We start from the raw sequence: 14,719 nt of genomic DNA on the forward strand, positions 1-14,719 counted from the left end.
TAAACTCAAAGAAGCAAAGATGTTTAGTACAAATCCTCAGGGGCCACAGGAAGAGGCACTCTAACTCAGTAAACAGCCAGTGATTGTGTTGTTTCTTTTTGTCTTATCTTACTAAGGCCCCCTCAAAAAATATGTTATAAGTTATAAAGGGAAATAGAACTGGCTAACCTAAATATTAAGAATATAATAATAGTAAAACTCAGTGTATGTAAAAAAAAAAAAAAAGACAAATTAAGACATTTTATGACAAAATCTGGATTTATTAAATCACGAAAGACACCAAAACGGATTGAATCAAAAATAATTGTCAAAATTCTGATACGTCAAGATTTGTTATGTACAATGCTAAATGTGGAGGAAAAATATGTAGAAACTAGATTTTCCACTCCTGAAAATGCCCACCGTTTCCTCTTTCAGCCGTCTCGGGAAAACAATCCTGCATTCACTGCCCAAATGACTATTATTTCCCAAATAATTATTTCGAAGGAACGTTAAGTAACGTTGTAAGCTAATAAAACATTGCTTCCTGGGTCTATTCGCCTGAAAGGCCACTGAACATGTTTGGAGGCCGCCATGTTGACCCATATACTAAGAACGTTAAACTAAATTTAAAAGTTACTCTGGGACTATTTTTGTGTCCTGAAAGGCTGCATGTTTTGGTATCCAGCTAATCCCTTGAGGGCGGTGATTACACTTAACATGGTTCGAGGCTCGTTCTGTGCATTCGTGCTGCCCTGAAATACAAAACACGCACACCGTATTTTCAATCAGATTAATTGGACAGGTAACGTCCTCCGCGCGGACGGGGCTAGCTAGTTGGGTCCCTGTCATCAAGAATAAAATGGTGTACATTTACTTAACATCACGTAATAATCAAGTTAAACGCTTCACACTTATGCTTTTTAAATATATTTTTTAAGAATAAGGGTGTTGGTGTAGTTAGCTTACTTCAGGCAGGAGTTTTAGGAATGGACGCCATCACAAAAAAGCTAACGTTAGCCGATGTTTTTGTGGATGACTCCGAAAACGAGGGAACATTTTATGGCTTTTCTGACAGAGAGATAAGCGACCACTGCGATAAGGTGAGTCATTTGGTTTGAATTGAGGCCTGTATATTATTGGGTTGTAAAAATATACATAAACCTACACTGTTAATAAGGCACTTTGTTTGGTTGTTCCGTCATATTATAAATCAGGAATATTGGCCTCTATGGATGTGTCATACTTAAATTAAGATGACTTATGCTTTTTATATTTTCCTCTAAAACGTTTAGACAATAATGGATACATCACTGTACCCGGAAAATAAGGTGTAAGATGTGCATCACTTGCCAAATGAGAAATCACTTTATTGTATTTTATCAGAATTTAAATTTAGAAGAAGATGAAGCCCATCCTGACCTTTGTGCCAAGGAGCAGGAAGCAACGTTTAAACCATCTTCTAGTGCCAAAACCTTCAGGCTGAGGGTGGCTCTCCGCTCCACTCCCTCTAACCAGCAGTGCACTGATGAGGAGGACGAAGAGGAGGAGGAGGGGCGGCGGCAAGAAGAAAAGAGGATACAAAAGAGAGTGGTGAAGTGGGAAGGAAGGACCAGTCATGCAAAGAAGAAGAGACATGTTAAATTTGAAGATGAAGAGATGGCGGTGGGCCAGCCATCTCCTTCCAAAGAGTGTGGATCCGATTCAGCAGAAGATGTTTCTTCTTCTTTCCTGGTCAAGAGAGAAATGAACATCAAGGCCAACAAAGCAATGGTAAAACAGAAACACAGAACCAGTTACAGTAGTGCACCAAATGGAAATTGTGAGACTGATGTAAGAATGTATTTGTGTGGCTCCTAAACCTGTGCCTAAGAACACAGGGTGCCCAACACAAATTAAAGTTCACACTCACTTTACATTCATTGCATGTTGGAGAGAAAGCCATTATTATTACTACAAATATTGTGATATTAGTGTAATGCAAAAATACTTTTAGTTTTAAGTGATTTCAATTAATTTGCCGTGTGTCTAATCATTTGTATCCTCCCTGATTAACAGTTGGCTCAGCTGATGGCAGACCTGCAGAAAATGCCAGGAGGTGCAGGGATTTTGAAAAAAGAAGCAGGCAAACGGAAGACAAAAGACAAAAGTGCTGTGAGTTAAAAATGATAGAAGTCTCTCACACACTTGAGGGGTGTTAGAGTTAATATTTATTATGAGGGACGGGGGACATGAATGTAGATCCCCATACTTTGCTAAGAAATCGAGATGCGCAACAAAATAAAACTTACGGTAATCAGCGAACAAGGTGGCTATCGTCCTCTCGTCTATATTCAGAATTCAGTTGCGTTCTGACTAATAGTATTTCTAAATAAGCAAATAAACTGAGGTGATTTTATCCCACATCGCCTGTAGCGTACACCTCGCTCTGGTGCAGCCGGAGGAGAGTCTAGGAAGAACCCGGAGCGGGCGTCTCGCCGACAAACCCGCTCAATGGGGGGAACAGACAGTCCCTCAACTCCGAAGGAGGAAGAACTGGAGCTCAGCCTGGAGGAACTTCTGGAGGTCGGTTCTGTTATTTATTAAGAACTGGTTCAAAATGTTTAGAAACGTAACATGCAGTTGGATTGTGACTATTCTGTGGTTGTCGTATTGTCTCTTGAGGAACAGTATTCAAGCATTGACAAAACCTGAGCGCGATACAGGATGAGTCTTTTTATTTTCTCATCTGTGTGTTGTAACCTGTTATTTGTATCTCCCGATAATCAATAATCTTTGTGCTCCAGGTACGCAGATCCCCACAGCGCCGTGGCGCCACGCGGCCCAAGCAGTGCAAACCTCATTGTGTCCGTCCCGTGGAGGACATCACAGAGGACGAGATTCAGCTGGTTGCAGACAACATGACGGACAAAGTCTATAACAGAGTCACAGTAAGTTCTCAGCTGGACTTTTACTTGCAGTTCTTTCTTTTTTGTTCTTCAGTCAGTGAGATGTAAATGATGCTTAATATTAAAAGATTTGTGCCAACATTCGGTTAGTTTTGTAGCCAGTTCAGATATTTGTAGGAAAATCAGGTGGCAGTCTCTCCATTACTGAAGTAAATAGATGGTGCTCAACCTCTGCATGAAAGATTATGAAAAGTGCAACAATGATAGTGTGCCCGTCCACCATCTGTTGAGGTTTCTTTTTGTATTTTCAGGGTTCCACATGTCATCAGTGCCGTCAGAAAACGGTCGACACAAAGACGTGCTGCCGCAGTGAGGACTGTCGGGGGATTCATGGTCAGTTCTGTGGACCGTGTTTGAGGAACCGATATGGAGAGGATGTCAAGAAGGCACTGCTTGATCCGGTAAGACTGCTGACACTATACCTGTGTAGATGCACAAATATACACTTTGCACTTTGTTTCAGTATTTACTCTCAGGAAGTCTTCAGGTTTGCATTGGGAAGAGTTGGGTCACAACTCTTTATATTCACATTCAGGCATAGTAATATATTCTGTGTCATATTTTCATTAGAGGCACAACTTGTTCTTGCTTTCCCTCATTGTGTGATTATTAACTTTGCACATTATCTTTGTATTTTATGATGAACTGCTGTAATGGTTAGTTTCTCCCTGAGATTAATACTAAGTACTCTATTGAAACTTAGTTCAGACTTCATTAACTGGGGCATAATGTGAGCCCAACAACTTCTTGCGACTTTGGATAACAGTGAACTTGCAAACAAGATTTTCTAATAAAATAGAGTTTTGTATGTCTCTTTTTGCCGTTAATGTTTTCATCCTTGACAAAGAAACCCTGCAGTCATCTCAATGTAGTTTAATAAAAAAATGTTTTGCCTCTCCGATTCAAGTAGTTTGTGTGAAACCTTGTTTGTCTCCTCAGGAGTGGAAGTGTCCTCCCTGTCGTGGTATTTGCAACTGCAGCTTCTGCCGCCAGCGTGAAGGCCGCTGCCCAACTGGCATCCTGTTCCCTCTCGCTCAGTACCACGGCTTCTCTGACGTCCACTCCTATCTCAGCAGGTGGAAAACTACATCCCCCGATTTAATTCAATAAATTGGTGTTCTCGTATGAGACTTAGCCACATTGAGTGAACTTAAGTATTGGAACTAACAAAGCACCTGCAATGTCTTTTTTTTCTCCTTACAGCCTCCGCAACAAACTGAAAAGTGAGGACAACAATGTAGAGCTGTGATATTAACACCAGGTTCAGCAATTATTCAATAGTTTGTTTTTTTTCCTGAAGTTTTATTTCTAATAAACAACCATCAGTGATTTTATCTGAATAAAGTATTTTTTATTTTTGAAATCTTATCGTTTTAAGATTGAGACACAAGAAGTTGGCACTTAAAGCACTTTTTAGTTTTGTGTTCTTGAATAAATTGTTGCTTCTTGATTCGTGTTGTGAATTCACTCATGGTTGAATGCACTTTAGTCTTTGGATAAGAGTCAGCTAAATGTAAAAGAAGCAGAGACGAAGTATATTCAGAATTTTAATCCAGCTGTTGGCATTTGCAGTAGTTGTATATTCACACACACAAAATATAAAATCCCTTATTTAAAACGGGGCAGAAAAAAATAAGAGCACTTGTTTGAGTCTAAAGTTTCAAAAAGGAGAGCTTTGAAACATACATTTGTCGTACAAGTTACAATTATCTTTGTCAAATAAAGCAGGATTCTGAAGCAAAGAAACAATTTCAACATTGAGAAGTGTCTTTTAGAGGAAAACATTGACCAATACATATTTGCAACTTATTTGGACAACCAAGGGATGTGTGTCCGGTGCTTGCCTCAAGCTGGATCGTTTCCAGTTAGAACTTTAACATATGCATCACAAGTAAAAATTAATAGAAAGTTCATGGACCAAAGAAAGACTTCCTAGTTTTGCTTATAAAATGAGTATGAACCTTTGGTCTTGAGCTTGCATATTTATGCTGTCTGGACATTACAAGATACTTGACTGACCCGATTTTAACTAAAGAGGAAAAAGAAAAGTTTTCCACCAAAAGAAAACAAACTGACGTAACTGAAAAGGCAAAGATGAGTATACCACACGGCGGTGGGGGTACTGGGAAAGATCTGGACTGTATAGAATACATTATTCTATGACAGAAAGGCTCTTAAATTTAAACATGTAATCTACATATATATTTATATATAGATAGAAGTAATAACATAAGATTACGATTGATTGTGCATGAGAGGTTCATACAACTGAAAGGCAAGCTCTTGCAATCATGTAAGATGATCCTGCCTAAGCTAAGAATTTCTGTAGCCTTTACCAAAAATATATATATATATACACACACATAAAAAATCAAAAAAAATCAAAAAAGTTCTGCTATGACAAACGTATCAAAGCATGATGGCTTGAGTGTGTACCTACATAAGAGGTTAAAGAGTTATTCTCAGGATTTCAGTGCCCTGACACACCTACGTCCTCACGCTGATTAGTGCTTTTGGCTCTAACCCGGTCGTGACCTTTTGTATTCCGGCCCTCCTCAACGCATCACCCTAAAAACACTTTTCATATTATTCCTATGATCAAGGTATGTTAGACAGAAATGTGAGAAAGGATACTAAATATTTTCTGCACAATATTGTTATACTTATTTTTAATGGGTGGATTAAGTATTATAGGCCAGTTAGCCTGAGGGGCAAGGCTGATACAGCAGCCCAGTCGAGGAAGGACGGAAATACCTGAGGTGAAGAGGGACAAGGAGCAAACAGCCCTGGAAACGAGGGTGAGAGTCTGACTTAGTGTCATCTCTTTACTAAAGAAGTTTGTATATTACTCGCTACCAATTCAGCATAAATGGTGCCGGTCTGCGGGTGTGTTACTACAAACAGCACCATCAGGGAATATAGAGTCTCTGCGTGGGACAGATGTTGGTGTAGTGACATTTCCATTCAGAGGAAATTATTTTCCATGATGATGTCCCTCGTCCAACATTTTCTTCCAACTCTGACCCTTCAATAACACAGATATCAAAATACAAGATGGAGATCCTTATTCTGGCCTCAGTTCTTAAATTCAATAGTGTCCGTTGTGTTGCATCTGCGAGCGTCCCTCATGTCTGAAGCCTTTGAGAGGTTCTGTGTCTGCAGTCAGACGTGCCCTTTTTAACCCCAAATGTCTGAAAGCAACATCCACCAAAGCCCGTCTCCCTGATCCTCCACCGTCCTTAGTAGCTGTTACCGTTAATTTGGTGAAGGTCCACTTGCATCATGTTGATCCCACTGTTGGCTAACCGGGCTATGCTCTCTGGAGATAAGGTTTCCATGGTCACAATGGTGTGCTGGTCACTGGCTGTGCCGACTTTTGTTCCTGCTGTTGGGGAGCCAGCGTCAGTTGAGACTGCGGTGCTGCTGGTGGCGACTACTTTCTTGTTCAAGTGGGTTTTTATATGCTTCGAGAGGTGATCGCTGCGCATGAAGCGTTTAGGGCACTCGGGGCAAACAAATCTTTTTTCACCTGAAAAGGAGGGAGAAATACAAAAAAAGAACTATAAAAACAGCTGCACCTGGTTTTGATAACATTTATGAAGGTTTAATGCACTATAGAATAATGGTTTTGATATTTCGGGGAGAAATTAAGAGATCATATGTGAGGATAAGTAATCTTATAGCAGCAAAGACTATTTTTATTATCAATTATTCTGGCAATTAATATGTCAATTAATCATTTGGCTGATAAAATGTCAGAAAATGGCTATTTCTTGAAGCCCTAAACAGACATTCAAACCCAAAGATATGTCTTTAATATGATTGAAGGCAAAACAAAAGCATCCAATGTTGAACCTAAAAAATGAATCTACTATCCAGATAGATTGATGAATTATTTAATACTGTGGCAAAAAAAGGGATTTCCTGGAAAACTATTTTAACAAGAAAAATACATGTTGACATATACACATGCTAATCCTTTACCATGAATACTTTAAAGAAGCATGTCTTTGAACTCATGTCAAAATAACTAAACTAAATCCTCACCCGTGTGCGTCCTCTTATGGCGCTGAAGCTCATCTGAACGGGTAAATCGTTTGCCACAAAAGGACCAGCCGCAGACAAAGGGTCGTTCTCCTGTGTGCCAACGCAAATGGGCCCTCAGGTGGGATGTCTTGCCGTAAATCTTCCCACACCCAGAGATGTGACAAATGTGCTGCTTCTTTTTAGTTGGGTCCCTGTTTGATGCAACACAAGAAAAAAACATGAATCAGAGTTAGAAAGTGACAGATTATTAATTACAGAGGACAAGTACAGTCACCTGGAAAATAACTTTGTTTCTCTGAAGAAAAACAATGTTTTTTTACAATGTTTGTAGCTCGGGACAATGGTTCTGATATACTGTAGTTTTTTCAACATCAAATCACAAATCCCTTTAATGACGAGTTAAACTTGCATCAATGAGTTAAAAATAACGGTCTATCATAATAATCATAAAAATAACAATATCAGCACAACATGATAAAAGAAGGTCAACATTGCATTTCAAATCACCTTCTAAATAAACACTTAGTGTCCACTTTAGGTACCATAACATGTATCTTTACAAAGCTTATGAGGAGCAGTTTTTAATGACATTTGTCAGTCATGGCCGTACACACACTCCCAACAAATTTCCTAGCATTTCTCTCTCGGTTTGTTTATTTTGTCTGTGTAATGGCTATAGTGAGATCTGCTCCCAGCTCTGATCCCCATGCAAACCTGCCTGCAATCAGCTCATAAGCTTAAAGTATATTTACTCTGGCTTTTCAACCATTCCTTGACAGATTGTTGTTTCAACCTCAATGGTAGCTACACTTCTAAGGCCAACACAATAGATAAACCTAGTGTTTCTGCTCCTTTGTTTTTCATATTGCTATCTTGTGTCCCAGTATTATCAGCTGCTTTTCTGTCCTCCTGCTCATCAGCCTATATATTATTATATTACAAAAACCTAAATCTAATGAAAAAGATTACAATTTAAATATCACTAAATAAATTAATACTTTGTAGTTTGAATTTAAAATAAGTCAATGCCAACAAAAAACTGGACATTTTATGGATCATAAGAGTATACTTTACAGCAGGGCTGTAGACTGTACATGTGTACTTAAAGTAGTTCAAAGACATACCGTCCCTCTCCATCCTTACAGAAGGGGCAGGTACAGGCTTCCCTGCGGTTACGTCGTCCTTGAGGTAGTGGGCTAATTTCCCCATCATCCATAGTTGTGCCATCATCCAAACTTTCTCCACCCGTCTGTAACCCCTGTTCTCCTATAATGATGGAATAGAAAATACTCACGTTAGATCATTTATAGCAAGGGTTTGAGATATTTTGTTTAAACACATTTCATTAATCTAGTTAAGAAAAACCAACTATCTCATCATACATCAAGTTTTTTTCCTTTCTTGCAAACAAATCAATACTATTCTTCAAAGTGATTAAAGCTTCCATGTAATAACTTCACTGTTTAAATAAATGCCAGGTGCAACAAAAGAGTAAACCAGATAGACATGCATGTTGAAAAAAAGTCTCCTGGTCTCAACCAAGAGATCCATGTCATTTCTGCTCAAATCTACTGCCAGCAATGTCCAATGACAAAGAGGCAAGAATTTTGGATACTTATTTAAGGGCATTTAAAATGGCTATATTCAACATTGTTGAAGAATCAAACAAAAATACTGAACTCAGGGTGTTCATAAAGGTTTGTTCCAGCAGTGTAAGTCCCACTAAAACATACCATTTGTATATAACTCGCAATATGAGTAGCTTGAGATTAAAAAAGTCAAACAACAAATAGCCTAAACCCTTCAGATCCTAACTAATACACAATTAATGTTTGTATCCTCCTTTCAGAACGAAGCTGGTGGGAATAATTTATTATTATTAATAATAATCATAATAATCATAATAATAATAACAACAACAACAATAATAATAGAATCGCATTCACTAAAAACAGACCCAATGATTCCTCAAACATCACAATTGTAGACTAGCAAACATATGAAGCTAATGGGAGGGGGTGTCAACAAAATAGACAAGGGTATCGACAAGATAATAATTGCTACACGGCGGGAGGGGTCAAGTTACACCCTTACTATGTCACAGAAGTTGTGGGAAACCCATAACTTCTGTAATGTAATGTGGCCATGGTCTGGGGAGATGCAATGTCACCAAGAAAATAAGAACACAAACTCGTGCGGTGCAGCAAAGAGCCTGGGGAAACACTGGGCCAGCTAAACTGGTAATACCAGTATACTAAAATACACAAAAGAGATCAAATCCAGAGATACAAGATACTTTGCATTCTAGTCCATGGGGGAAGAAAGGTCCATAAAGAAGTAAACATATTTTTCAAGACCATTTAACATATCTAACATTTTCTCAATTCACAGTTAGTGTCAAGATGATCCATGATTGTACATTATAATAGTTGTTGGTAAACTTATGGCAGACATGATCAAAAAGCTATGTTATTTTAATGACAGACTAAATAAATGTGAACAAAAATGGCAAAGTCAAAATAACAGACCAATTTAATTTAGAAACATGTATACAGTCATGAAAGAGGTTGGCATTGTTTAGTACATAGTCATACTCTTCGTTTTATTAAAATTGGATACTTATGAATGCAAAAGTTTGAAAAATACTATTTTACTCTTTTATCAATGATTCCTAAAAAACAAGCTACTGACTGACCTGTTGAGCTAGCAATGGTGATGGGAACAGTCTGCAGCTGGTGCATCTGCAGCCCAGAACCTCCAAGTGTGTTGAGATTTATGGTCTGGATGCCTGGGATCTGCACTGTGTTGACAGATACTCCTCCGGCATTAGCACTCTGGCCAAGTTGGGGAAGAGATTGCATTTGGGCCAGCGTGATCTGTGGTCCGGTTGGACTCTGGATCTGAATGGTCTGCCAGCTCACCTGGCCATTGGGGCCGACAGTGCGCAAGAGGATGGGGCCTGCATTGGGCATAATTTGAAGATTTTGAAGCCCTTCCTGGCTGAGTGTTGGAGTTGCAAATACTTGAGCCCCAGCGGTTGCAACAGTACCAGCCTGTATGGTCTGAAGAGATGTTCCACTTTGGATAACTTGCGGAGGCTGGATAAGGATCTGTTGTGGCTGCTGTCCATCTCTGTTGTCTGGCTGTATCGGGACACCCAGACAAGATGCTGTGTTCTGCTGGAATGTCCCTGTTACCACTCCATTGCTGTTATGAGTTTGCGTCATTCCATATGAAGAGGCGGCCTGTGTAGTGACAGTGGACGCAGTTGTCATGTAACCTGCCCCACTGGACACTGGATGTTGCTGTATAAGTTGGTTTCCCCCTGTATCTCCTCCACCATTTGAATCTCCCCCTCCGCTTGTCCCAGTGCTGACAGGCAAAAAAGTGATGTTTCCATTTAATGACACAGGCATATTTGCCAGGAACTGGGGCTGGTTTTGTAACATGCCATTGCCTAAGCTTATATTTTGTATGGGGATGGCTCCCTGAAGGAGACTGGGCATCGTTATGATGTTTCCTGCAGCACCAGCTCTGTTGGTTGCAGCTATGATTTGCTGGCCATTGGCAGATGACACGATCTGAAACTGCTGGCCTTGTCCAGCGGCAGATAAAGCAGAATCCTGCTGAGTGTGTGTCAACTGCAGTGTCTGGCCATCTACTGTCTGAAACTGGGGAATAACCTGGTACTGAATGTTGGGCATCACACCTGATATGGTGGTAAGCATCTGCTGCCCCTGCATTGATGGAGCCTGAGTTACTACATATTGCTGTGGCTGCTGCTGCTGCTGCTGCTGCCCCTGAGTACTCACAATAGCTGTTGAAGGTGACAGCACCTGTCTGCTTTTGCCTAGGTCTGCTGTCATCACCCCTAAGGAGTCGGTGGTGATGGTGTTAGTGCCTGAGGTTGCTTGAACACTAAGAGGGATAACCTGCCAGCCGTTGGCAGTGGAGGTGAAAACACCCTGGTTTAGGTCCAGCTGTTGCTGCTGGTTTTGTTGTTGTTGGTCTGCAGGGGAATCGTTCTCGCCTGGGGTGTCAATTCGGCTACATGTGGCTGCCAACAAGGCAAGTGGAGATGGCTGCTGAGAGTCCTGGAAAGAGAATAAAATGAAATTATAAATGCATCCTAATATTCCACATACATGTTAATGCTGCAGCGGTGAGAAAAAGTATATAAAATAGGTGTAAAGAGGCTCACTCAATGACACAGTTCAAATTATTATACTTAGGGAAACATTAATACTGTTATAGTCATGCTAACAATATTTTTAGAGCACTTTTATCAACAACAAAACAGCAGTGCAAGATATAAACTACAACAGATCAAGCAGGATGATTGCACAATTAAGTTAAAACATTAAGATTTAATTTTAATTTCAACATTTAATTAGATTTGTTACAAATGATGTAGTTTAGATTCAAACAGGAGTACAACTAATACAAATCATGTGACAGTCTTTGTAAATGCCAATCTAATCATGCTATAGTGACACACACAAACACGCACGCTCAAAACGCCATTCATAACATTACACTTCACATAGAGAGGGGCTGTAGCAAGAAGTCCGAGGGGAAGTAGGGTGGGAGAGTATGGGAGGGACCACATTTTTTCCAGAGTAGCGGCGGGCTCGGCTTCCCCTCCCCCCAAACCCACCCATCTCCCTCCCACACTTTATTTTGCCCTATAAACTGACACACTCCTTTAGCCACCCCCTCCAAGGCCAGCCAAATGGGCCGAGCGAAATGCACATCAAGTGCCGGGGTTAGACGGGAACACCCCGTGTGGGCGAAATTTACCTGCCCATTCTCCACCCCAGTGACATGTGCTCGGGAGAGAAAATCAACAACCCGTACAAGTTCCGAGAGAGATGAATGACAGAATCAAATTAACCAACGTCAATAGGACATACACAACACGGGCAGTGTATACGAGTGGAGAGTATACTTAATGTTTATCGGTTGACAAATCATCCGATTCGGCTCACAAGACAAAGTCCGGTTAACCTACTTGTGAATTGGTGTTTCGCTTTTGACTGTAGCCTCCGCCGCTTTCCACAGCGGCCATTTCACCCTGCTGCTGATCTGCGGAAGAAGAGTTAGTAAGATCACTTCTATTAGAAAGTTGCAAAATTTGAAACGAGCCGAACATCAAACTATTAACGTCGCGTTTAACGACCAGGTGAAAACACACGGACGTTGTACGCATAGTCGACCTCAGAGAAATAAAGAAACTTCAATAAGCAGTCCAACATAAAACAATTACAGAAAAGCAGGGAAATCCCAGCCACAAGTGATCGCAAAGGCCAGCTAGCCTTTCAGCTAAGCTATCATGAACTCAACATAACAAGAAATGTCCAGTAAAACTGCTAACGTTAAGTATTCAAGAGACCGTCATTGTTTCAGCTGGGCTACAAAATACAACTGAGCGGGCACAAGTGAATTGCTGAAGTTAAAGGATTGTGTAAGCATGTAGTTTCAATTAAGAGCAGAAGTTGCGTTGCAGTTACAAGCTAGCGCTACTTAACCGAGTTGGCTAGATATTGTTAGCAGAGTATCGACAATTAGCAGTTAACGTTAAGTAACGCGAGTTGGTCACTTTTAAACTGCTCGAGGCGCGAGCGAGAAAATGATACGATGTCACACTTACGACGGTGAACAAACTTAAAATACGTACTTTAGTTATACTTCCAATTGTGAACCTAACGCTTCGTTCGCAACATGCCAGTGAGTTGGAAAAGTTCACTTACTGCTCATAATTTGAAGACGGGAGGAGTTTCTCTGCTCTTTTTTCGGGTTGACAACTTTTCACAACTTCACACAAACTTGACATGCTTCTCCCTATGAAGGAGACAGATAGGTGCGCTCGATTTATGGACCCATGTAGCCTGGCTCCTTCGAACATTGACCAGCAAATATAGCTTTTACACTTTATTTTAACTAAAAAAAATGGCGGTATAGTTTTCCAAAATAATATTAACTCAAGGCTCATTGATTAGATTTTCCTAGCTTTTAACCACATCACACACTCATCAACACTGACTGTAGTTTGTCATTAGGCCTCTAACAGTAACCACGTCAGCGTAAACTCATCACCATCGCGTCATGTGGCTTAGATTTAGCACTTAATTTGGCGTGATTCAATGTCATTTCCAACTGGAGTTAAAACAAACTATTGGCAGTAAGTACCGAGCCCCAAATGCTCAGAACGTCAGTAACTTCAATCAAGCATTTAAAGTAAAATCGCATTAAAAAGTCCACATTCAACATTATTTGCTGCACTAACGGGTTTTCAGTAGATAACGAGCTAATAACGACCAACAGTAGCAAAACCCGCTTTTCATAATAGCAAACCACGTCTATAAACCTTATTATTTAGTAATAATGTAAAAAGACTCAATATTAATGTATTTGGGAACCGGTTTACTGTACTATCGCACTGTCACTTTACTCAAAAGAAGCGCACCCCTCTGGGAGCTACTTGCGAAGGATCGCTGCGTTCCTCCAATGGAGAAGCGAATTTCTGCCACCGGGCATCAACGAGCCAATGTATTGGCTCAAAGGTGGAGAATTGGGCGGCACCCAGCATGGTAGGTTGGCTCCCTGAGTATGATTGACGTTGGGTTATCTGTTTTGCGCTTAAATGGCGCCATGAGTAAACATGATCTGTTTTTTCTTGGTATTTCTCTTTACACATTCTGTGATATTGTTTCATCATACAACAGTGTAAATATGTAATGGCTCATGTCTTGGTTTGAACACGGAGGTGGGGAAGGAGGAAGGTCGATTGGGTATTTAAGTCTTGCCTCCGTGGCCACTGGCCACTCCCTGGTGGCGCCCTGTGGGCTGGGAAACAGCAAGGAGGCGGGAGGAGTCCGCCAGGGTGGAGGAGAGGAGACCCTATCACATGCAAACACTGGCTGTAAAGGCGCTGGGTGGAGAAAATGGCTCGCTTGTAGGAGGGTTTTTATTACTGGGATGTGCGAGTGGGCTGTCAGTGCAGCAGCACATGTGCCCATGTAAACAGGACAGAGGGTGGAGTCCATCCGCAGGCCAGGCCTGATATTACTACAGTTAGTCAGTTAGTCAGATATGATTATTTCTCTATTATTTACACACACACACACACACACACACACACACACACACACACACACACACACACACACACACACACACACACACGCAGCGCGCGCGCGCGCGCACACACACACAATACCTGGACTCTGAAACTGAGCCCAAAATGTAATTTATTGATCATTCATTTTCTTATTTACACCGTTGCTTTTCTATGTGACATGTCAAACTGTAAAACCCTGAATCTGAGTAACCTAAACTGGTGATGTAAAAAGTCTAATAGGGAAGTAGAAGTATAAAGTATCATAAAATAGTAATAAAGTAAAGTATATGAAAGTACCTCACAATTGTAAAGGAAGCAACTGTACTTGAATAAATGCACTAGTTACTTCGTACCACTGTCGTTTAACGTATTATTTTACTTTCCTCCTGGCAATTCCTTTGGGCCTGTAAGTCTACATTCTTCATGCATCTTCTATTTCCATAATAGCTTTCATTAAATATGCTCTAAATGTCTGCTGTTGAAAAAGAAAAGTTGGTTCTAGCCTACAGAAAACACAAATAAATGAAATATGAGATAGTGTCAAACACGTGATATCAGATACAAACTTAATACATTAAGCCTACGAAGCTCTCATGGGTTGAAGGTAGACGTCAACCAAATTAAA

The 14,719-nt window shown here is 40.5% G+C and overlaps 2 protein-coding genes across 5 annotated transcripts; one reads left to right on the forward strand and one right to left on the reverse strand.

The window, feature by feature from the left end:
* Positions 1-747: 747 nt before the first annotated feature.
* On the forward strand, positions 748-4,377 carry LOC137796761 (cell division cycle-associated protein 7-like). The gene is made up of 8 exons (XM_068594869.1): positions 748-1,082; positions 1,366-1,752; positions 2,038-2,133; positions 2,395-2,544; positions 2,766-2,909; positions 3,179-3,328; positions 3,867-4,003; positions 4,131-4,377. The coding sequence occupies exons 1-8, from the start codon at positions 969-971 to the stop codon at positions 4,174-4,176; spliced, it is 1,224 nt and encodes a 407-aa protein (XP_068450970.1). The 5' UTR covers positions 748-968; the 3' UTR covers positions 4,177-4,377.
* An 84-nt stretch (positions 4,378-4,461) lies between these two features.
* Positions 4,462-12,816, reverse strand: sp1 (sp1 transcription factor). 4 transcript variants are annotated; one of them, XM_068593711.1, is made up of 7 exons: positions 12,725-12,816; positions 11,986-12,059; positions 10,787-11,068; positions 9,670-10,219; positions 8,099-8,240; positions 6,975-7,165; positions 4,462-6,456 (listed from the first exon to the last, which is right to left on the reverse strand). In XM_068593711.1, the coding sequence occupies exons 1-7, from the start codon at positions 12,729-12,731 to the stop codon at positions 6,167-6,169; spliced, it is 1,536 nt and encodes a 511-aa protein (XP_068449812.1). In that variant the 5' UTR covers positions 12,732-12,816; the 3' UTR covers positions 4,462-6,166. The 4 variants fall into 4 exon arrangements, with proteins under 4 accessions (XP_068449812.1, XP_068449811.1, XP_068449809.1 ...); XM_068593710.1 differs by having other exon boundaries at positions 9,670-9,933; positions 10,024-11,068; XM_068593708.1 differs by having other exon boundaries at positions 9,670-11,068.
* Positions 12,817-14,719: the final 1,903 nt, after the last annotated feature.

The sequence above is a fragment of the Clinocottus analis genome, unplaced genomic scaffold (genome assembly GCF_023055335.1).
Source record: "Clinocottus analis isolate CAN_PGR_092001 unplaced genomic scaffold, fCliAna1.0.p SCAF_3, whole genome shotgun sequence".
Lineage (NCBI taxonomy): Eukaryota > Metazoa > Chordata > Actinopteri > Perciformes > Cottidae > Clinocottus > Clinocottus analis.